The sequence below is a fragment of the Drosophila simulans genome, chromosome X (genome assembly GCF_016746395.2).
Source record: "Drosophila simulans strain w501 chromosome X, Prin_Dsim_3.1, whole genome shotgun sequence".
NCBI lineage: Eukaryota > Metazoa > Arthropoda > Insecta > Diptera > Drosophilidae > Drosophila > Drosophila simulans.
The window spans coordinates 6,343,938-6,367,558 of NC_052525.2; the positions used below are offsets into that span (position 1 = coordinate 6,343,938).

The 23,621-nt window shown below is 47.1% G+C and overlaps 3 protein-coding genes across 8 annotated transcripts; 2 read left to right on the plus strand and 1 right to left on the minus strand.

The window, feature by feature from the left end:
- The first annotated feature begins 65 nt into the window (after positions 1-65).
- On the plus strand, positions 66-14,049 carry LOC6725307. 2 transcript variants are annotated; one of them, XM_016173558.3, is made up of 7 exons: positions 66-287; positions 3,453-3,687; positions 3,754-3,823; positions 3,892-10,741; positions 10,818-11,978; positions 12,048-12,694; positions 12,777-14,049. In XM_016173558.3, exons 2-7 carry the CDS (start codon positions 3,494-3,496, stop codon positions 13,944-13,946), a joined length of 10,092 nt encoding a protein of 3,363 aa, XP_016038365.2. In that variant the 5' UTR covers positions 66-287; positions 3,453-3,493; the 3' UTR covers positions 13,947-14,049. The 2 variants fall into 2 exon arrangements, with proteins under 2 accessions (XP_016038365.2, XP_016038366.2); XM_016173559.3 differs by lacking the exon at positions 66-287 and adding an exon at positions 1,937-3,356.
- Positions 14,050-14,509: 460 nt separating this feature from the next.
- LOC6725308 (5-demethoxyubiquinone hydroxylase, mitochondrial) lies at positions 14,510-16,326 on the plus strand. 2 transcript variants are annotated; one of them, XM_002106290.4, is made up of 3 exons: positions 14,510-14,667; positions 15,511-16,007; positions 16,070-16,326. In XM_002106290.4, exons 1-3 carry the CDS (start codon positions 14,664-14,666, stop codon positions 16,226-16,228), a joined length of 660 nt encoding a protein of 219 aa, XP_002106326.2. In that variant the 5' UTR covers positions 14,510-14,663; the 3' UTR covers positions 16,229-16,326. The 2 variants fall into 2 exon arrangements, with proteins under 2 accessions (XP_002106326.2, XP_016038367.1); XM_016173560.3 differs by lacking the exon at positions 14,510-14,667 and adding an exon at positions 15,428-15,449.
- On the minus strand, positions 14,720-22,767 carry LOC6725309 (protein shifted). Of its 4 annotated transcripts, none has more exons than XM_016172896.3 (8): positions 22,476-22,767; positions 17,825-18,217; positions 17,454-17,711; positions 17,238-17,381; positions 16,344-16,532; positions 15,289-15,384; positions 15,021-15,218; positions 14,720-14,945 (listed from the first exon to the last, which is right to left on the minus strand). In XM_016172896.3, the coding sequence occupies exons 2-8, from the start codon at positions 18,204-18,206 to the stop codon at positions 14,902-14,904; spliced, it is 1,311 nt and encodes a 436-aa protein (XP_016038370.1). In that variant the 5' UTR covers positions 18,207-18,217; positions 22,476-22,767; the 3' UTR covers positions 14,720-14,901. The 4 variants fall into 4 exon arrangements, with proteins under 4 accessions (XP_016038370.1, XP_016038372.1, XP_016038371.1 ...); XM_016172898.3 differs by having other exon boundaries at positions 16,344-16,544; XM_016172897.3 differs by having other exon boundaries at positions 17,187-17,381.
- Positions 22,768-23,621: the final 854 nt, after the last annotated feature.

Below are 23,621 nucleotides of genomic sequence, written 5' to 3' on the forward strand. Positions count from 1 at the left end.
AAAACACTAGTTTTTCCCAACTTTCACTCACGGCGAAAATCATAGCGGCGAATTGCAGACACGTAGCTGAGGCAGGGTGAGGGTGATTCCGGAGCATATTCTGCTCTTGTGTGCTCCGTATTCGCCGGCAATTGCGCATTGTTGGCGACCGGGCATAGTTCCGTCACTTCGTCGTCAACGTTGGAAGTGCTCGGATCGGCTCGTATTTCGACAACACCTTCGCAGACAAGGCCACATTGCTGAGCATCGCATAAGACTCCAGAGACAACGGAGGAAAGTAATCTAAAGTAAGTACAGTTGAATATAACTAATCAAGTGTTAGTTGTAATAACGGGAAAAGTGCCTCAACGACGAAAACAAACACGAATTGTACAGGCCAGCAAAAAAGTCGTGCTCTTGTTTGCCTTTGTGTTCGTTTGAGTTTGCGACTCATGTGTGCGAGCTTTTGCGGCTGTGTTTGTGTGAGTGTGTCTGCATAAGTGTTCCGCAGAACTTATCGTGTGAAGAATCCAACCGCCGTTTATATAAACATTCTTCCATCACATCACATCATTTCTCGGACGAGAGCGGAAAGGACATTTATAATCAATAATGGCGTATTACAAGCAATACTATGAAAAGTCGATATAAGTTAATCGATTTAATGATAACTTGGCTTGTTAAAACGTTGGTTTAAACGTTGGTGGAAGGAAACTCTTCTGACTTTATGTAGTACATTCGATATTAACCATGACTAGCAACATGTCCGTTTGTCGTCTGTCCGTATGAACGACCAAAAATCAAGCAATCAAGGTAGTGCGCACTAGCACACAGGGACTGGTATTTTTTGATACCAGTGTTGATTTTTGTTTGGTTTAGAAAGAACAAACGAAACTAGAGAAATCCCTATACGAAAATTAGTTAATTAAGTATAAAGGCCGGTGCCACGACCAAATTTTTTCGGATTCTCATAGAGGTCTAGTGATCTAGTGTAAGTCAATGCAAAAAAATAACCTCAATATCTTTTTCCGTTCCGGAGTAACCAACTAAAATCATCAGCCTATAGTGTAGCGGTCTCCCAATTATTGTTTTTAATACTTTCCCATAAAGATCCTCCATGCGAAGAGACTAGTTTTTCGTAAAACATTTAATATTGAACCGATTGGTGAACCGGATTGCCCCATCAATTCCACCGCAATGTATTATCCTATAACCCACACATGACCAACTTTTTCTAAATCGCTGGAGCCCCCCAAGAATGGATAAACTGCAGTGCCTTGCAGCCTTGAATTAAAAACAAGGGAGAATGCGATAATCGAGTTCCCCGACTATCAAATACCCCTAACTCAGCTAGTGTGAATGCGAACGCGAAATGTCATAATTTTTCTGGGATATCGATAGATATTGAATTGATATCGATAGAAATTTACAAGACCTTTTTTTTGAAATCGATAGAAATTTACTAGACTAATAAAATTAGCGTGACAGTTTTGTGCGGTTTGTGGGCGTTGGATTGAGCCATGCAACATAGTTCAACAAATTTGCGCTGCGTCTATGTCTTTAGAATCTGTATGCTGAATCTCAACATTCTAGTTTTTATAGTTCCTGAGATCTCGACGTTCATACGGACAGACGGATATGGCCAGATCGACTCGGCTATTGATCCTGATTAAAAATATATATACTTTATATAGTCGGTAACGCTTCCTTCTATCTCTAGTATACGAGGCAAAGAGAGTTATTTTGACTAAAATATGGATACCTTAGTACATACTTTGTTATTCATAAATAAAATGATGTCGTATTGCTTGATAAATCCCATCACTATTCGAGGTTTACCATTTGTTGTTGTTGTTGTTGCCTGGGCTGAGTTTTTTGACCTTGTACTCTACCTACTAAGGTCATGTATACTAGCTACAATGAAACCACAAAAGTAAACATGGATATTTTATTACTCAAATGAATTAAATGATGCTAGTGCCACAGTAATAGTTATCAAGGATAAGAACAAAACGCGAACGCATTGCGGACACATTTTCAGATTAAGTACTAGACCTTCCCCATGCTCCATTGATTTATATCAATTTATATAAGGATCGCTATTGGCTTATTCTTTCCGTATGAAGTTTTAAGCACTTCTCGATAAGTCGTTAAAGCTCTTCCGCATAAAGCACTTCCGTAAAAATAAAGAACGTTTTCAATGTAGCTCTTCCTAAAGGAACGTTAGAGATAGGTGCTTCGACTGGATAATGATCCATTTTTTCAAAAAGAGCGTTTTCTCACAGACTTGACGCCATTAGCCTTGCCTTGCATTTCAAACAAAATTTATTTAAAGCTTTCCAAAGGTAATTACCGCAGGTCCATCCCCGAAGGTCTTCTATTTCGAAATCTTTTTTATACGGACAGGTAGAGAGGCGGACAGACGTACATACTGTAACTCGGCTAGTTATTATTATTCTAACGTATGTACACTGTTTACCAATATTGCAGGTTTATTGTAATATTGCAGGTTAAATTTGATAAATGATCAACAATAGGGTTGGATGTTTTCAGTGGGGGAATCTATGTTGCTCTTCTAGACTGTCTGTTGTATTCTCGATCAGCGCGAACTGCCACGTCGATTTAGAATTCTTGGCTTCCTTGGGCTTTTAGATATGCGCAAGAGTCGCTGAAAGTTTAAATGTGTGTGTGGTCATCGTTTCGTAGAAAACTAGGGAGACGCTTGCCGTTTATATCTTTATTGTGCTTCCACTTTGTTTTGTGGGTGCGGGATTTGTGGACGGCGAAGTGTGTGGAAGTGGGTATATCTCATGTTTGCTGTTTTATTTACGCCGTCGATCGCAACGCCGTAAGATTGTTTAGTCTGCAAAAACAATAACAACAGCGAAAATATAGATCGTCTTACGCACCAATACAATGACACTTGGGCACTGCCAAGCGCACACAACTGTCTCTTGCGGCGAATTCACTTCGACTGAGTGGGTGCGCGAGTAGTGATGACACTTTAGCATTATCGATAGTCCGTTGGGCGAAATTTGTGAGTTACTTGATTTGTTGTTTGTTAGTTTTAAAACCCATTAGGGAATTTAGTAATGGAAGTTGGTTGATTTGCTAACGGGCTGCATCGCAATGTACTATAAAGATATTTTATTTCCCTCTGGAGTTATCGATTGTTATTGAAACCACCCGCCTCGTACTCGGCGCCACAGATGTTGTTGTCATTCCTTTGACGACGCCGTTCTGTGCTGCCTTCTTTAGAAACGTTAATTAAGGTTTAGAAATGAATAGAACTCTGTTTCTGTTTATACATTGCGTATTCTTATATAAGAAGTCGCGGTTTTGAGGGATATTCATGGCGCACTAGTTGTGTTTATTCGGTGAGTGATTTGAGCTAAAAGTGTGGTAGGAAGTGCAGAGACTGAAACCATGCCGCATAGTTAACCCAAGTAATAAATAACACCAAACACCCGCAGAAGAGTCGGATACAAATCGACAGAACAGGGCCTGCTGCAAAATGGAGGATAGCGAGGACGACGTGGTGGTGGTGAGCTGCGATACCTCAATGCAGGAGCATTGCAGAAAGGCCAAACTGGTGGAGATCCGCAAGTTTGTGCCCTTTATTCGGCGTGTGCGATTAGACTTCCAGGAGACTATGTCCGAGGTTCAGGGCCATCGTCTGGATGCCCTGGTTAATCTGCTGAATCGCGAGTAAGTCATGGACCAAGGGACGACCACCAAACTCGGTTATCCATCATATCCACTCCTTCGTTTCAGGGATGTATCGATAAGCACTCTTAACAAGATCGAGGTGTTCATTGATAAGCTAAAGACACGATTCAAACCGGTAAGTCGAGTATGCGCCACAGCTATGACCACATTATTCATGTTCTAATCCCAATTTTCGGTCTGTAGAGGATTGAAATTGACACTGGCGAAATCATTGATATCAGTGAAAACACTGAGTATGATTCCATCGCGTCGACTTCCTCCGAGTCAAGCGCACAGCCACCACCCTCAGATAAAGGTGGCCTGTTGAACGGCTCATCTCTTCCCTCAGCGGCTTCCACAAATCCAAAGCCTTTGGATCCGAATGGCAGGATAAATGGTTCACTTAACCCCGCATCAGATGCTACCAAGGACTATCCACCGAAGCCAAAGAAACGAGAATTGGAGCGCAACTCAAAAGCCTCTTGCTCAATATCAAAAATTAACACTTCTTCCGTTTCTGCCAAGAAGATTTCAGTTTTTCCAGCCACTTCAAAGGCTTTGAACATCCCAAAAACTACCAGCGCCAAGGCATCAGATGAGGTGCAGCTGTCCCCAACAGAACCACGTACCTCCCCTCAAGCTGTAGTTCAGGATACGGAAACACCAACTATTCCAGAACCAACATCAGCGGCGCTTAAGCATTCCTCACTTCGTGGCAGTCGTGGATTTCTGGCTGTCATGCAGAAGTCCTTAATTGAAGAGAAGAAGCAGCGAGCTAGCGAGAAGAAAACTGATAAAGAAACTAACTTCTCTCGGCGATCTTATACGACATCGTCACAGTTAACCTGTCGTTCTTCAGAAAAGCCGGTAAGAGCAGAAAACCCAGATTTTGAGCGACGGAGCACATCGCTTGTGCATGCTCCTTTGCAGGAGGCATCCCCAGAGCAATCCAAAAAAGACGTACCCATGTCGTTGTCGGTACAGGGTATACCAGCTTTGGTCAGTGCGAGCACTCCAAGTCCAGCAAATACGCTTGAGGAAGCCCGCAAGAAGTTGGCGGCCTTGCAATATGGAGTAGGAACGGGACCAAGCATACCTCCACTGGCCTCTAACTCAAATGATCCACGCGGCAGAAAAGGAATAAACCAGCCTAAAACTAACATCAATAAAGACAACGACTTGAGCGTGGCACTGCAATCCCCGCCGCCTATGCGGACTCCCTCGCCTATTCCGCCGCCACCGAGTATGAAGGCCGGTACGTGGGCCTCATTTTCAAATGTTCCCCTGGGAAGCGCCTTTACAGACCGGAGTGCTCCGCAACACTACTCGGTAGATTCTCAAGCTTTTGGGGATGCTTTGGCACATGAACCCAGGTCCTTCTATGACATTGATTCCCGAGAACCACGTGACCCTCGTATCTGGAAGAGCAAGACCTCCCAGCAGCAGCAACATCAGCAGACGCCACAGGCACAAATTCCGCCGTATTCCAGTGACCCGCGCCGTCCTACAAGCATCTACAGCGGTTACGAAGAGTTAGCCAATAGAGGGCAAACTAATAGTAAAAATAATCATAATCATAATCAGAATGTTAACGCCAAAGGAAGTGCATACATGTCCAACTGGACTGGAGGTCAATATGGAAACGGTCCAAACCCAAGATCGCCCTTTCCTAGCAATCAGAATGGGAATGAATATACTGGTGGTTTTAATGGATCGCATAGTTTCAGGGGCGGATTTCGCGGCGGTCACAACAGCCGAGGCTTTGGACGACAGACAGACGTGCCACGCACATATGGGGAACACCGCAAAGCCAAGGCCCGTGCTGAGGCGGAGGCCAAGGCTAAGGCTGCGGCGGAGCTAAGCAAATTGGAAACGGAAGTTTTGCGGCAGCTGGAAGCCCAAGAAAAAAGGAAACAGCTTGCCGCCGAACAGAAGAACAAGGCGGAGAGGAGCGAGGCGGAGAAGTCGACGATCGCAGTGACTCAGGTTCCAGAATTGGACACCTCCTACCGCAATGTTAATCTCGGGGCGCTAAGCAAGAAGCTAGACTTTCGAATACCGAAGAAAACACTCCCAGCGGCAGCAACAATAACCTCAACAAGTCCAGTTAATGGCAATGGGGAGAATCCAAGCTGCCCCTCAAATTCCTCCGCAAGCAAAAGCTGTGATGCCAACCAGGACAAAGATACTTATAAGAATAAAGATAAGTATTTTAATAAGGCTAAGGATAAAGACATGGTAGATAAGGGCAATGAGATGTCGGAGAACAATCTGGATAAGTCTGAGAAGCTTCAAAAATCGCAGGATAAGAAGGCAAACGACAAGGAGAAGAAGTCCGACAAAAAGGAGAAAAAGAGACTGAGAAGGGAGTCTGAAAAGAAATCAAAGGTTGAGAAACCCCTCGAGATTGTGGACTCGAATGGCGTGGCCAGTGAGGAAAGCTCGGAAAATACAGACAATGTGGAAAATGAACCGCCTATTAGCGAGACTAACTCGTCTCCAGTTCCAGAGCTAGCTACCAGCACTCAGGACAATCAACAGGCCCAGTCAGTGAGCGAGGAGTTGGACATCCTTGCCAAAAATCGTAAAATGTCCGGAACTGGAATAAAGACTCCAATTTCGTCTACCGGAAGCGCTGCACCAAAACGACGGGGAGATGATGAAGTTCAAAAGTTGGAAAATCCGACTAAAAAGAACTGCGCAACGCGGGAGGCAAAGCCTGCCAATGAAAAATCTGAGGATGATACCATCAACAAAATTAAATCCACCATGAAAGTAACTGAAGACGCTGACGTCGAGATAGAGGTTACTGAGGAAAGACAGAGTGCTGAGGAGGAGGTGGGTACTGAGCAGAAAGAGAGTACTGAGAAGAAAGAGAGTACTGAGAAGAAAGAGAGTACTGAGAAGAAAGAGAGTACTGAGAAGAAAGAGAGTACTGGGGAGAAAGAAGATACTGAGCAGAAAGAGAGTACTGTTGAGAAGGATAAGCCGCCAAAGATCTCCAAGATAAAAATTGTCCTTAGTCCCATTGCCCGTACACTAGTGGTTCGTCCTGATGATGGCTTGAAGAACAATCAAGAACAGATCTTGGAAAACAAGGCAACTGATGAGGACGATGACGAGGAGGTCCCCGGGCCCCCAGTTCAGTTCCTACGCCGAATTATGCAGCGGCGCAACTCCTTGGCTCCTACGTATATAAAGCCAATGGTGGACAAGGATAAGATTTCTTCTTCTAGTTTTACCTACGAGGACCTGCCGGAGAAGAAACGCGGAAATCAGAGCGCCCGAAACCTGGCCATCATGTTCGAGAAAACTAGTGACAACTGCAGCGTGTCCACGCAAAACATTATTAATGGCAAACGTCGCACTCGTGGATGTGAGACCTCTTTTAACGAGACCCAATTGAGCCGAAACATCTTTGGCTTGGGCCAGATAAACAGGTCGCGGCCAAAGGCCAGCGAGGGTAAAGCTACCAAGGCAAAGATTCATGCCCCTGCAAAAGATTCAACGCGTGCTGATGAAGATCCTATTCCCACTCCAAATCTTAAGCGAAAAAGGCAATCCATTCAGAAGGAAACACAGGATGTGGAAATGAAGCCTAAGAAGGCTCGCTTGGAAACACAGGAGATGAATGAGGTCAGTGTCAAACCTGATAAACAGCAGGTAGAGAACAAAGTGGAAGTCACCCAAATGGAGGAGGAAGAAATGTCTTCAGAGCCACTCCCCGTTCCTGAGGCTATAGCGACACAAAAGCCTCGCGCGAAACCGCGAAAGAAGCGCAACGAGCTGGACCAGCTAAACGACGACATTGCGCAAATGTACTACGGGGAGGAAGTGCTGCGGGCCACCAGTCGCAGGGCTTGTACCCGGCGATCGCGCACTTCCTCGCGCACGCGCACTTCCTCGCGCACGCGCACTTCCTCGCTCACGCGCAATTCCTCGCATTCCCGGACGTCCTCTGTATCGCGATCCGATAGCATCTCCACCGTATCGGATATTAGCTCCATATTCGTCAGAAACACGGCGCGAAGGGGCAAAGGCATCAGATCATCCGAAAGTGGCATCAACCGTGCCACGTTTAATGCATCCTTGGTTGCAAAAAAACCAAAATTGTGCCGTGTTAGGATAAAGCGATGTGCTGCATTGATGGAGATGATAAAGGACCAGGAAAATGAGGAACAGGAGAAGAAGGAACAGGAGAAGAAGGAACAGGAGAAGAAGGAACAGGAGAAGAAGGAACAGGAGAAGGAGGAACAGGAGAAGAAGGAACAGGAGAAGAAGGAACAGGAGAAGAAGGAACAGAAGTTGAATGAACAAAAGATGAAGGAACAGAAGACGAAGGAAGTGGATTTGCAAACAACAAAGCCATTAAAGAGTAAGCCGAAAAGAAAGAAAAAAGCTATTCTTAACATAAATCCCGAATGGCACTCCCTTTCGAAGGCTGTCATCATGTGTGTCGTCTGCTCGAAGTTTGTTCGCAGGAGCCCACTCTGTCACTATATGATTTGCCATAAGGAGCACTATGCCGCACGATTGCCACCCGATGTGCTTAAAGAGCTGCGGGCCGGGCGCGGAAATCGACCGGATTACTGGGTTTCACAACGCGGCGTCCACACATTGCACTTTACTTGCCCGTTCTGCCAGAAGCCACTGCTGCTCTGCCAAAAAGGCCTGATCGAGCACTTGACCGCCCATATGGGCGAGTCTCGTCACTACTGCTCCAACTGTAATCTGCCGCAGAACCGCCTCAGTAGGCTGCTGGTCCACACCGCATCCTGTGGGCCGGGTGCGAAGCCTCTAAGTAGCAAAGCCGTCTGCCTACCGATGATTGTTCAGGTGTGCCACATCTGCCAGTTTATGCAGTACAGCAAGGAAAATATGGACCGGCATCTTACTGTTCAGCATGGCCTAACGATGGAGGAACTGCAAAGTGTCGAGCGCGAGGAGTTGGTGCTCTGCGACACAATGGACGTACCACCTGCAGATTCGAATAAGGATGGCAGCGCCGTTGGGCATGGAATTAAAAAAAACAAACCGAAGTCAAAAGCAAGTGCAGCACTTTCGGGAGTTCAAAGCACAATCAAAAAAAAGAAACAGCAAAAAAACACAAACAGTCGCTTCATGAAAATGGTAAAAAAATCCGTAAGTCTATTGAAGCGCGAAAAAGAAGAGCAGGATGACCAGAACATGACCCAGGCTGACGAAGAGCCGGAAGTGCCGCAGCTCCAGCCGCCTCCGCCAGAAATTGAGCCCATGTTGGTGGTCAATGAGTGTCTAATGAACTCTGAAATGGACACGGACTTGGAAGAAGTCTTGGATCAGTCCGTTCAACATAGGAGCTTAATGGTAGACGAAAAGCCTGTGACGCTACTCAGTGAGGCCACAGAACAGCTGGAGCCTATTCTCCCAGCCCCCAAGCCTGCCGTTCCATCTGCACAAGGTGAAGGTGAACAGCTAGAAGTGGAGGCAGTAGTGGATTCCCTTCAGTCACACACTGCCCAGACGGCTACTTCTATGTTAGCGGAAGTCAGTCTAGCCGAGTTGGCTGGGGACGTACTTGATGGTATTGGCAGCGATACGTCCGACTATGAGATGGATGATGATTCAGAGCAAGTGGATACAACTAACAAAAACGGCTACCGTGATGATGACGATGATGCGCTTACCGACGAGTGGGTGGATCTGGAAACTGCCAATCGCAACTCTAAATCCGGCAAGAGCATTTTCAGAGTGTTCAATCGCTTCTGCTCGCGCCTAAACAAACTTCCCCGATCCAGCAGAGCTGTGCTCTCCTCGAATGGGAGTCAAGACAGCGATAGCAACGCCAACAGCGACGACGACAACGATGATCCTGATCCCAGCGAGCTAATGCCAACAATGCAACCATTGGAGCCGGAGCCGGGGAATTCATCCACATCTACAGGTGCTAAGTCGCTATCCAAACGGGTGGAGAATGTGGCCTTTCAAAAGTCCTCTTCAGACGAGGATCAAAATTGCTTGGCAGCATCCTATTACTGCGTGCAGCCGGGTTGCACTTTCCTCTTTTCCGATGAGCTGGAAGGCCTCGAGAATCACTTTGCATTAGAGCACCCTCTTGTTCGATGGAGCGGCAAATGTGGCATGTGCCATCAGAAACTCACGGCAACGGAAACGAATCTCACAATTTCCGAAGAGTTGCGCCACATGAGGGACGTGCACATGAAGGACATATCCACCCTGCCTCCTCCTCAGGCATCTGCGGTTGAAAGCCCAGCCGTTATTGAATCCTGCCAGAATCAACGTGAATCAGAAACTGATCCCGTTCCTGGGCTTCCCAAACTGCGTGTTCGACGCTTCACTGGCGATCGCCTTGTTGTGGATTCACAAGCGGAAAAGAGCCAATCGGTAGCAGTAGTTGTCAGTGATGATGATAATCAGCGAAATGGGATGCTAAGGGATTTGCTGGTGGCGGATCCACGGCCACCCAATCAGCAGTTGGACCTTCAAGCCGCCGGACTGGGCGAGTTCCTTTGCGCCAAGCCCGATTCACCGTCAACGGAACCGGCCAAGCAGACGCCCGTAATAGTTGGCTATCCGAGTGGCTTGGGCTTGAAAATCAGCCAGGTCTTCAGCAGAACTCAGATTTCGGCTGACTCCCTGCTATCGCCAGTCGTAAACGATCCCCTGCCAGAGGAGTCGCCTGCTCCTGCCGCCGTTGAAGAGAATCGTAATCGATTCAAGTGCATGGCCACCAACTGCAATTTCGTTGCTCACAAGCTCATGTTCATGCGGGAGCACATAAAGTTTCACAGCTACAGTTTCAGCAGCACCGGTCACCTGAACTGCGCGTACTGCTCCCATGTGGCAATCGATGTGGACGACTACTTGCGCCATGGAGTGATCATTCACGACCTGGCACCACGCTCCGAACTGGAGAGTTCAACTGGACCACCATCTGTTAGCCAGAAAATCAGGGATATGCTCAGCCAGCGGGAAAGTGGCCGTGTTCCTGCGAAAACTCAAGTCACTCTGTCTGATGTGATCCTGGGTCTTTTAGATTGCACCGGATACAGCGGTGAGTGAACTAGACTAATGCTAATGTCTTTCAAATTACTTAGGCTTCATCTTTATTCCTTGCATCCCACCACCAGAGGATAAACTGTACGCCTGTCCCCAAAGGGGCTGCATCGTGCGGCTGACGAATGAGCAGTTTGTAAACCATTTGCGCTACCACATCCGTAGCACTAATCAGGGCAGCGATTTGGTGAAATGCAAGTTTTGCACCAAGTCGATGCTTCCGCCGGCACTCCGTACGCATCTGCAGCAGTACCACGCCCGGCACAGCATCTTCTGCGGCATTTGCTTGGCCACATCGGTCAACCAGCGCATAATGATATATCACATGCGCACGGTGCACTCAAAGGCCTACTGCCGGCCTAACGCGCAGTTGCAGTTTGTGCGACTGCCCGTGAAGCCCGACGCGAGTAAGAAGAGCGTAGAAACCGAGTTCTTCGTGGCCGTCGTGGAAAAGCCATTTGGCAACCTCCAGATGCAGAATTTCCAACGCAAGCTGTTCGATGAAATGGACCGTCGGCGTTCGGGCACAAAGACGTACTTCCGAAGCTCCGAGGTGCATACCCTGCCATCACAGCCAATATTTCAGCGACCGATTTACTGTACGGAGTGCCCCTTCTCAACCACGTCAAGGGTTAACATGCAGATGCACCTCTATGAGCACAAGGAGGAGACCCTTCGGGAAGCCTTCAAATTGGCGGACTTGGTAGCAGTTCCAGGAGCAACCTCTTCGGTACCAATTGTTCCGACGAGTGTGGTGGAGGCACCGCCGAAGCCAGTCAAAGATTCGGAAGGACCATCTACTTCCGGACAAAGTGGTGCTGCAGCGACGGAGCAGCCGGAAACAGTAGTTCCTGGAACCCACAAGCCCACGAAGCCACCGTTAAGCTATGTGCCCCCGGACCAACGCTACCGCTGTGGCTTCCTCCGATGTGGCGAGCTGTATTTCTCGGAATCGGCGATGCGCAAACACATGGTGACTAGCCACAAATACTCAGAGGTGGTAAGGTGCCCGCACTGCAAGAACTGCCAGGGTCAGTTCGGCATAGATAAGTACTTTGACCATCTTGCAATGCATAAGCGGTACATCTTCCAATGCGGCGCTTGCTCACGTCACAATAGCAGGCGTTTCATCGAGCGGCACATCCAGGAACGTCACAGTACAAGAAATGTGGACATGATCGTACACCGCCACAAGGACAGCAACAAGACGACCGAAGCCCGCTGGCTGAAGGCGCGTAAGTTTTGAAATTTACTGACCTTCATCTGAAAAAGCCCACTCAAGTGTTATTATCCCCACTCTTTAGCTAAACTGGCGCGTCAGGCTCTAATGGAGTACACGTGTAACCTGTGCCTCAAGTACTTTCCAACGACCGTGCAGGTCATGGCCCATGCGGCGTCCGTTCACAAACGCAACTACCAGTACCACTGTCCGTACTGTGAATATGGTGGGAACCTCGCCACCGCGCTCATTGAACATATCCTTCGCGAGCACCCGGAAAGGGACGTGCAGCCTGTGCAAATCTACCAGCGCATCGTGTGTAAGAACAAGCAGACGCTAGGCTTCTACTGCACCACCTGTCACGAGGTGGCCAGCAGCTTCCAGAAGATCGCTACGCACTGCGAAAGGGAGCATAAGTCGAACAAACCGGTGCAATGTCCCCACTGCATTTTTGGGCATTCGACCGAACGCCAGGTCGCCTTACACATACACGAGATGCATCCCCATGAACTCGGACTGGCAGTGGTGCAGTTCGAACGCGTGCTTAACGAAATCCCGAACAGCATAAGCTGGGAGATGGGTACCCCAATCGAAGTGGAGCCTGAGAAAGAGATCCTGAACAGTGAGGAGGGTGTATTCCGGCCGCTAAACCAGAGGCGGACTGTAACGGAAGTGGTGGACCTGCTGGATTCAGAGGACGATACGGACGAGCTCGGCGAAAATGATGACGCGGTAAGTGAAGTGTGGCTGATGCAGGCTTAATTTCGGAGTTCAAATTTCCTGTTCCAATTTTCTCATTATTATTCCGCTACAGAAAATCGTGGAGTTCGCATGCACACACTGCGGCGGGACAAACAGCAACTTGCCGGACCTACGCTCCCAGCACTGGACTCGCGAACATCCGGACCAGCCCTTCTATTTCCGCGTGCAGCCGCTGCTGCTCTGCTCCGAGTGCAAGAGATTTAAGGGCAACGCAAAGGTACTGCGCGAGCACCTGCTTGCCATACACTCTGTCCGGAACATAGTGGCCGCGGACATTCTTCAACCGTTTGAGTGCGCCTACTGCGACTACCGCTATAAAAACAGGCAGGATCTTGCGAAACACATCAGTGAGATAGGTCACCTGCCCAATGACCTGAAGCACGTAACAGATGATGAAATTGATGCCCTGATGCTGCTCAGTGCCAGTGGAAGTGGTGGGGCTGTTAACGAATACTACCAGTGCGGGTTGTGCAGTGTGGTTATGCCAACGAAGGAGACTATTGGCCAGCACGGCCAAGTGGAGCACTCCAAGCCTGGCGAGCGTTTCTGCTTCCGGCAGCTAGTGTCGCCAGTGATATACCATTGTTCCTTCTGCATGTTCAACTCAACCGATGAGCTGACCACGCTGCGCCATATGCTGGACCACTACAGCCGCTTCCAGGTTTGCCATTTCTGCACACGCTCCCAGCCGGGTGGTTTCGATGAGTACATCCAGCACTGCTATACTTACCACCGGGAAGATATCAAAAGCTTCCGGAAAGTGCACACGTTTAGCGATCTGAAGAAGTACCTCAGTCAGGTGCATTACCAATTCCAGAACGGGTTGATTATCACAAAAAGCAGCCTTCGCTATACGCGTTACAAGTCCGACAAATGTATGCTTGCGCTAGATGCTGAGCTAATGGCCAAGGTCCAGCGGCCGCCCATTCCGCGTCTGCATATCAGACTCAAGTCGACTGGCGTTCAGATGCAGAGCAGCCAGGGGGATGAAGTGGAGGAACCTGTGTCGTTGGTGCGGATCACAAAGCGGCGAAAAACGCTTAATCCTGGGGAACTGCTCCGCTTATTCCGCCAGGAGAATAAGGTACAGCCACAGCCACCGGCTTCTTCAACATCGTCGGGGACGTCTATTCCACCAGCGGAAGGTTCTATGTTCAACCTGTTCAAACGCCGCAACAGTCTCGTTGTTCGCCCTGCAGCCAACAACTTGGATCAACACTAACACCACAACATTATTATTATTATTTTTTTTTATGTCTACTGGACCCCAATTATGCATATTTCGTACTAGTTTCAAACTACTAAAGCATTTTTTTTAAACATAATTATGAGATCATGTTTACTACATTTGTAAGAGATTTGTAAGATAAGACTGTAACTGATTTTGGCTTAATTTAATTAAATTATTGTGTTAATAAAAAAATAATTATAAAAATGTATACTTAAAAAAATCTAAGGCATTCAAGTTAATCTCGGTCTACTCGGAGAATATAGCGTTTGGCCATCTCTTAAAACTAAATATTAGCAAACAATATTATTAGTTTTTATCGTTTGTCCGCCCTGCGCAGCTGATTGCGTGAGTAACGCCTATCGTCGGCTGATCGGCCAGGGCTGCAAATGTGCAAATAATTTCGTAATGCTTTTGATCTAAGCTAAACCATAGAGTTGCGAGGTCCTATGGAGTTGCTGCTATCATTAAAATAATATAAAAATAAAAAATAAATAAATGAACAGTTTGAGTCAATAGTCAATGGCGTGACTCACGGCCGTGGTGCGATACAGGTGGCAGGCACGTGAGGATGGCCCATCCCTGGATTGGATTGCGCAAAAATAAACAGAACGCAAATTGTTTTTGTGCTCGGCAATTCGGCGAATTGCATTTTACCTAATTATTTATTTATTAACCACAATACATCTCGTGGAGAGCTGCAAATTACCAATGAGTAAGTACACTGCACTTAGTGGCCCTCGAAATCTTCGCTAGATCACGACGCATCAACTCTTAGATTTTGTTTTTATTTAAAAATTTTATGTTAAATTACAAAAAAAATGTATCACAATTAGAATTATTTTCGTTTCTTCCTTTTGTCGCTGTTGCTGTTGTTCTTGTCGTGCTTGTTTAGTAGAAAAGTGAAAAGTTGAATGAATATTACATTTGATCGTGTGCGCCGGTAGCCCTAGAACTTGGAGTCATCGTTTCGGTGGACATGACGTCGCTTGCCTGAAAACGATCGGATTACCAAATTTATAACCACATCTTGATCCCCGGACATTCCAGGTTCAACGCTGCACTTACGACCGTTGCAGTGGCGTCCATAGAATCCCGGATGGCACTTGCAGTGCTTGTGGGAGACGCAGGTGCCGTTGCGACACTTGCAGATGGAGCGCTGCTTGCGCCCGATCTCGCAGTGATCGCCTCGTAGTCCGTGAGCGCAGCGGCACAGGTTGTTCCCGATGCACCGGCCCTCGTTCTTGCAGGGGATCACACACTTGGCTGTGAGGAAAATGGGAGGGCAAAGGTTCAGTGTATCGCCTCGACTAGAGTTTGGCCATTTGCTACTCACAGTACTCGCAACGCAGGCCGTAGTAACCCCTGGAGCACTGGCACTTGTCCTTTTGTATACACTTGCCGCCATTCAAGCACTTGTCCTTGCAAATACCTGTTGATTACAAAGGGATACTATTAGTTGCGCGCCAGACACATTTCATTCTTATATAATGGCCAGTTAGTTTGCCCCAAGTGTGCTTAATCATCGCTTATCGTAATACCCTCCTCTCCTACGCAGATGGAATGCTGAGAAGAGGTCTTAGCCGGCCCGAGCCACGCCTGCTCTCCATGCGCTGTCTAAGCTCAGCAACTGGAGGAGGATCAGCAGGCACGACCGAAGGAGGCAGCTCTGAAGCCACCCCGCTGCGTCCACGTCCAAATGCGCTTACAGATGAGATTATACGCGTCGATCATGCCGGCGAATTGGGAGCAGATCGCATTTACGCCGGGCAAATGGCCATTTTGGGCAACGGACCGCTGGGCAAGACCATCGGACACATGTGGGAGCAGGAGAAGGAGCATCGCAAACAGTTTGAGCAGCTCATTCAGCAGCACCGCGTGCGTCCAACGATCATGACGCCGATTTGGAACGTGGCCGGATTTGTGCTGGGCGCCGGAACCGCCCTCATGGGCGAAAAGGCAGCCATGGCCTGCACGGTGGCAGTGGAGACGGTTATCGTTGAACACTACAATGACCAGTTGCGTCAGATAATGGAGGCCCCGAACCCGGATAAGGTAAGTGCCATTTGCGACTACCCAAGCAACGGACGAACTAACAACGTTTTATGATTTTGCAGGAGCTGTTGGCCACCATCACCAAGTTCCGGGACGAGGAGCAGGAGCACCACGACACGGGCATTGATCATGGTGCCGAGCAAGCGCCCTTTTACCAGGCCATGACCGAGGTAATCAAGTTCGGATGCAAGACGGCCATTGCCATTTCGAAGAAGATCTAGGCTGGAACAGTTGGGCCCCCTGTATATAGCAAAACCAAATTATCTGTTCCGCTAAGCTAACCGTGTTAAGCATTAAAGATAGAGCTAAATGTCCAAAACAGTCGCGTCTACTCACCACCTTCGCACTGCGTGCCCTGGTAGCCCTCCGGACAGGTGCAGACGGACGGCGCCGTGCAGTTACCGCCGTTGAGGCACTGCGGAAAACAGAAGGCCGTCTCGCAGTATTGGCCCGTGTAGCCCACGTTGCACTTGCAGATATGGTGCTCGTTGCAGTAGCCGTTCTTGCCGCACTTCAAGCTGCATTCTGGATCGGGAGCTTAAGTTTTTTTAGTTTAGTTCAATCGTTCGCAGGTCACGAGGCATAAACACTCATTTTAACACTCAGTCACATTTGGACTCACACTAAACGGAGCACATCGGAAGCACAAAGAGGGGCAGGTTGGAGTGGACAGTGGATACATAGATCATAGAGAGATAGATACAAAAGCGGTTGGCGTGGGAGCAGAGGGTAGATCGTATCGAATTATTTCTGTTTGGGGGCTATCAATCCATAATTTACTATCGACGAATTTTGAACCAATTTGAAGAATTTTCAAGTTCAAGAATGAATGCAATTAAATTTACTATTTCATATAACATATCTCATAAAGACTATAAATCCATGTGACTAGAATATATGATAATATCTATTAGGTAGTTACTTTCGCCAGATTCTCTTTGATAGCCCGAGTAATTTAGTGCTGTGGAAAGAGTGAAGAGCTGGGTGCAGAGGAATCGTGAAAAGCGACTACGTGGGGGAATGGAATCGAATGGAATGGAATCGTGCGGGCGGGGATGGCATGCTAGGATGGCACATGGATGGCTGATGGGAGGAGTGTGCACAACATGTATGTATAATGCTAATTTACAATTACTATCGACTAGATAAAAGCATTGCTTGATATTTCATATACACTACCTTGCAAAGTTGTTAGTGAAGTAGGGTTGGAAGCGTCTATATCATACACACCTCTGTGGGCGCATTCCTTTTTGAAGTTGAGGCGAATGGGTGTGCCCGAGAGGGGCTTGTTGTGGCGCGTCTGGATCTTGAGGCCGACGTTGAAGGACGCGGTGCCGGAGCTGTTGCCGGTGCAGGGCAGGAATATGCTAAAATCTGGCTTGGGATGAGGCTCGTTGCCGCACACTGACAATCTTCGCCGCTGCCGCAGCAGCCCGTTCTACTTACTCTTTTGCTCCTGCGGAATGCGTCCGCTCTTGCGAATGGACAGAGTCGGCGCCTTCAAGATGCTTTCGTCCATGGTCTGCAGGCGGTCAAAGTCGTAGAAGTACTTGCGGCGCCCCGACTTCCATGTGAAGTTAACGTAGTTGACCTCCGATGGGATAACCAGGAAGTTGTACAGCGTCGTGTCCCTCAGATCGTTGGTCACCCGGCTGTTGTGAATGGCGTACAGGCGCTCCGAGTAGCCCTGTGGAAAGTAGAGCGCTGTGGAGGCGGAGAAATGGGTCAATGTCCATGTACGTCCAGGTACAATCCACTAACTTTATTTCAAGGCCATATCCATATTTTCTGAAGACAAGGCTTTAGTGACCACCAACCTGTAAGCATTTTGAGCTGCTGCTCGTTGATCCACAACGAGATGCCGCTCTCCTCGTTGCGATTGTGCCGGCTTCCACCGCCTCCTCCGGTTCCGCCGCCGCCGCTGCCTCCACCTCCCTGATGTTTCTTTCGTTGGCCCCGACGCGGCTGATGGTCATGGCCAACGATGCTGGTGTCCTGATCTGCGATATTGTCCAGGCCATCGCTAGTGTTGCCGTGGCCCTCCTCTGAGCTGGATGAGTCCGCTCTTCTGTTATTGTTATTGTTATTCCGATTGTGGTGTTGCTGGCGACACTCGAGCTGGCCGATGCAGAGGAGCGTGTGCACGATCAGCACCAGATATAACCACTTGACCAGGCAGCCAATGCCCTGATGTGTCATAGTTTCCCCAGCTGGCAAAGCAAAACGAAACGGAGATTGAAATTAAAAGTAAACGTTGCCAGTGAGTGCATTATGGCCTGGCCAGACCACCCCCACCTCGCAACCAATCCCCGCCAGATATTGGATATCTGATTGCTTATTGCTGATCACTGATTGCCAATCCCACACCCATGCAGTTTGTTTATCTTTTGCCATATTGGCAGACCCGCGATCTATTTGCGATTCGGTTTCGCTGCTCTGGAAGCGGGCATTATCTAGTCGCTGGAGGGGATTGGGAATAGTCTGTGTGCTAGCACTTTAGATTTCCAGAAATAGTGCATATACATATGTACATATATGTATATGTATATATGTGATTGAATCGCTAAGACTTTTTTCGCTGTCAAACTACATATTTTAACTCAACAGTCACAAGTGAGTTATAAAACATAGTCGAAGAGCGAAGCTGCCAACCAGAAACTGAAGTGTCCCCATTCCGGTGCATGCCCTGCCCTCGGCGAAACCCCCTCCAACTCCTTCAACTCCAACTCCTTCAGCTTGGCCCGATTGAAGTGCCAAAGGGCAGTCTCTCGAAATGATGCAGAAGTGAAGGAAGAGCAGGTACAAAGTCGTTAGCACTTTGCCCGGTGTGAAGTTACCCAAGTCAACGAGGGCCAACTCCAACTCCAGCCAGCCGGCCAGCCAGCCTTGTTACACGGCAGACCGGACAGCCAGAAGCCAGACGTTTAACACGGCCAACAAGTGAGCGGACAAAAGAGATCCAGTGATGCCACTTTGACCTTTTTTCTTTTCTTTTTCAGGGATATATGTTATGGATTCACATGAGTGAAGAATTCGCGTTTCCTCAAAGCCTAGCTTTAAAGTGGCTTTATCTGAGAGCAGATTGGCTTTCCGCTAAAATAGGAGCTCTTCTGCCTCTGAAGAAATCACTGAGAAAACTCACAGCACCACTGGCGGCTGGACAAGCGATCGATCGAGCATTGTCTCTCCATGTCCGTCCAGTCCATCACGTATGAATGGGTTGATTCGAGATCCGGGGACAGGGCAAACGACGATGATGGGCAAGAAAACAAGTTAAGCTGTCTTAATAAGATCAAACATGGCGATTATGAGGAATTACTTGGAGATAATGACATCGGCCAGCGCGACTCAAAGGGCTCGGACTCTCAGAGATTGCGCTCTGGGATCGGGCAGCAATGCCGAAATCCAACTCCAAGCTCATCTGCAAAACGGCCCCTGGGAAATGAATTCGTTAAGTGAACTAATTGCTCTTGTGGATGCCCAGCGTACATGCATGACTATATCCGATGTGTATATCCGATTCGTAATTGAATCAGTGGTTAGGAAATCGTAGGCGGAAGTAATGCATGGAGCTGGCAAATTACAACGCAATATGAATATGTATATGTACATATGTAGAACATAAACAGGAACGTCATATGGCCATCACAGATTGGAAGTGGAATTGGAATTGGATTCGAAATCGGGATCGTGTGGGGATCTCGGGATCGGGACCGGGCCAGACCTCGATTTCCTATAAATACGATGTTCACGCTTTGTTTTGAAATTATTTTTATTTCGTGCTAATTAATGGTCGGTCGGCCGATAAGGAAGCACATGATGGCGATAGCCGGCACCGGCGCATAGATAGTCCCACTCATGGTCAATCTAAGTCCGAATCGGAATTGGAATTTCCAGCTAAGGCGCATTCGCAGCGCAGGCTGAGGAAAGCTTAGTCAGCGTGCAATTAATAGGGAGATATTCATAAAGGTGTATGTACATATATGTATATCCATATAAGCATTAACTTAACCCCTTTGCACCATTACGCTGAGCAGTTAGTAAGCACTCAACTACTTTCCCTTCGAGTGTGGTGAGAGGATCAGGTGCAGTGCAGGGAAGTGTGGATATCAAACTCCGTATCAGGTCGATGGAATGAAGATGAAGATGGCCATGCATTGTTAGTGCTGTCGTCAACGATATAATTGCTTCAGCTGGAGGAAAAGGGACAGATTAACATTTTAGCGTGAAAGAAGAGAGATGAAGGAGGTGGAGTGGCAGTAGCAATCAAAGTAGGAACGGCAGCAGCAACAACAACAATTTGTTAGCTCTTTACGATTATTGCCTTTCTCACACCTTATTACCAAGAAAATAAAGAAGCAGCATCCACAGGGGCAACAACAAATACTCGACGATGAGACGTGAAAATAAAAAAAGAACCCAAACACACACACAAGGTACGACAAAAGGCAACAACGAGAACAAGAAGCTGCCCCTTGGAGTGGAGTGGACTCGACTGGACTGGAGTGGACTGGGGTCGAGTGGAGTGGGATGGGATGGAACTGAGACTGGAAAAGGAAGTGGGGGCGGAGGAGAGCCACTGGAAATCGCACACTGACAGCCAGCCATTCATGGTGTACCGCAGGTGCAAGCGAGAGGCAAGTAGTTCATAAACAATCCCAACGTAAAAAATGACATACACCGAAAAAAGAAACCCAGGCGATTCCAAATTACGCATGCAGTTAACCAAAACAAATGTCTCGAAACCGATAGTTTTGGAAATATTAGGCTTATTTTATTTATGTATGTATGTATATCCAGATCAGATATAAGATCAAGTGCTTAGAAAATAGCCAAACATATCACCTGTTTCTCCCTGTGTAGCATAGAGAGTACAAGCAATTTGTTGACTCGAAAAGACAAAGTCATCGGCTAAAAGGATTTCGAATGAAAGAGCAAGCCAAATGAGCAAGAATGAACGAGTGAGGAGAGTTACAACTTTCCCGGCTACCGATTTAAATGATGTCCAGTAACAACAACAACAGCAGCAGCAACAAGTGCCACTTGCAGCTCTGTTTGCTTAATGAAACAACAGCGACACACTCACACTCGCACACACAAAGTAACACCAAGCGACTGTGTGAAACACCAACAAAAACACCTTGGGTAAATAATGCAGACAGGACGGCCACAGTCGACTTGCTAAATACCTATCAAGTTATGGAAGTTTGCCAATTGGAAGCATATTGCTCCATGAGCATTTATGTGAAAGTATCTGTAGAAACAAATGTATCTGCAAGATATTAAAGTATCTATAAGATAGAAAAGAATCTGTTGGATTTTAGTGCATCAGCCTAAGGTTATTATGCCTTATTTATAAAATTATAGTCATAGTTGTGACACCTGACCTAGAGGGTGTTGGCCTATTCGTGATGCTCTAGACTGGCGCAGCCCATTAATCCTGGCTGCTACTCCTACCGATGATAACGATCACCAATTGAGTGGCAAAAGGGAGTGGGAAGAGGAGGAGTAGAAGCAGAAGGAGGGGAGCCAGACAACAGGCGGATAAAAACGCCTGTCTCCAAGTGGACTCAAGTGCCGCAGAAGGTGGAGGTGGATGCGGAGAGGGAGTTGAAGTTCGGGTTGGAGGACTCGGAGCTGGAGAGGGGGCAGCGCAGCGAGACACGCAGGCTGCCGGACAACCGGCAGCATGAGCATCAGGACAAGCAGATGAAGCAGCAAAGTCAGAAGCAGAAGCAGAAGCTACTTGAGAGCCACAGAATTCCGATTCCGATGAGGCGATCGTGTGTCTATATGTATGCATGCTGGAGAGTCAGGCATTCCACTCCACTCCACTCCACTCCATTACCAGTTCGCAGATCGCCGCATCCAGCATACAGCTCCAAGGAGCTGGCAATCAAATGGCCAACGTTGGACAATGACTTTCACGCCTTTCGAGCGCGCCAAAACGAACATGTCAAGTACAGCCGACCAGCGGGCATCCCAGATACCCTACCTCGGCAGCTTTGCAGTTGGGTATTAGTTGTGCGAACAATTTTCGAATAATCTTGGCACTATCAGTTTAGTTTTGAGATTGCCCAAATTATCATTTCCTTCGCAAAAGTTATGTTTGCTAATTTAGCTTATCTGTTTTTGTTCTGTGCACTTCTCACAAGAATGCTGCCCGTTTTCAATTGCACTTAAGCCTTCAATCTGCACATCAACACTCTCGATCTTTCGATCAATCGAGCCAGGTGATTGAAAGGCCAGGGGAGATATTCGTTTCATTTTGGACAGAAGACCATCGCCCCATTGATAGGGGAATAAAATATGCAAGTGCTTTCGCACTTTAGCGGTTTGGTTAGTTCTTATCACAAAATTGCGCTAGTGCGAGATTAACTCTGCACGCCTGGCAATATTTTCACAACAATCACATCAACTTAGGATCACAGGTTAGTTTTCAATTTCAAATTTGCACACTTTACGTACTCGTTGGCTGGTCGCCGGCTTGAAAAAAACAAACACAAACAGTCGTTTCGTTGACAAAATACAAGAGGGCCAAAACAAATAGAGCTTGGTTTTTTGGTCCTTGATGTTCCCGATTTACATAAGCCTTCAACTTTGCACGTATTTCGTTGGCTCGAAAGCTTCTTTTGGGGCTTGTGTCCAACAAACGCGAAAAGAGTCGGTTTTTGACACTTGAAAATCCCGCTAAGTTTCGAGGTGCGACCGTCGCAGTGCAGCTCCTGAGCTCATCTGAACAATCCAACGAAAACCGGCGAACGTTTCGATCGCATCGCAGTGATGCCCGCTGCTCGGTCGGATCGCTCTGCTAAAAAGAGGGGAAGAACACTTGACGCTTAATTGCCAAATTCCCCCTAAATTCACATCGAATGTTAAATATTAATGAAAAGACTGTCATAAAATTATAAATTAATAAATTATAATTATCTTAGAAAATTGTTGTTAGAAAATACGTACTTCCCAATGCACTCATTGAACTCTACAAACCAGTTGGCCATAGTTTAATAATACAAAATGTTCCGAGTATTGGTATTTGGTGAGGACATCGCATCTAATGGCGCTTTGTGTTGCAGAGAAAAATAGCCAAATTGGCATCACTGATGCGGTTGCCTCTCTCGAACCTTCAAACAATTCTCTCAAACCGCTTCAAGCCGCAACCTCGCTCTTAAAAGCATTAAATAATACTAAATTTAAATTTAGTAACTGCTTCTTCAAATGCCAATTGTTACTTGTTGACAAAATGGGTTAAGCAATTATTTAACCTTGTCCGCTAAGAATTATAGAATTTTTGGCCAAAGCTCATGTCCAGATTTTTGGCGATATAAATTCTATATATAAAAAATAAAATAATTGTCATTACACTTTCTCATAAAGTCCTTTTGGCCAAGGTATGGAAAAAACCCGTTCGAAATTTTTTGAAAAATATAATCAGTTTGTTTTTTGGTTAGCAACAAAGAGAGTTGACAAATATTAGAATGCCATGCCCCGTTGAACTCAACTAAATTCCCCATCTGACTAAAGATGGAAATGTAATTTTTTTTTGGAAATTTTGATGACTTAAACGCTTATCAAAAATGCGAACATTTTTTACATCGAATATCATTAAAATAG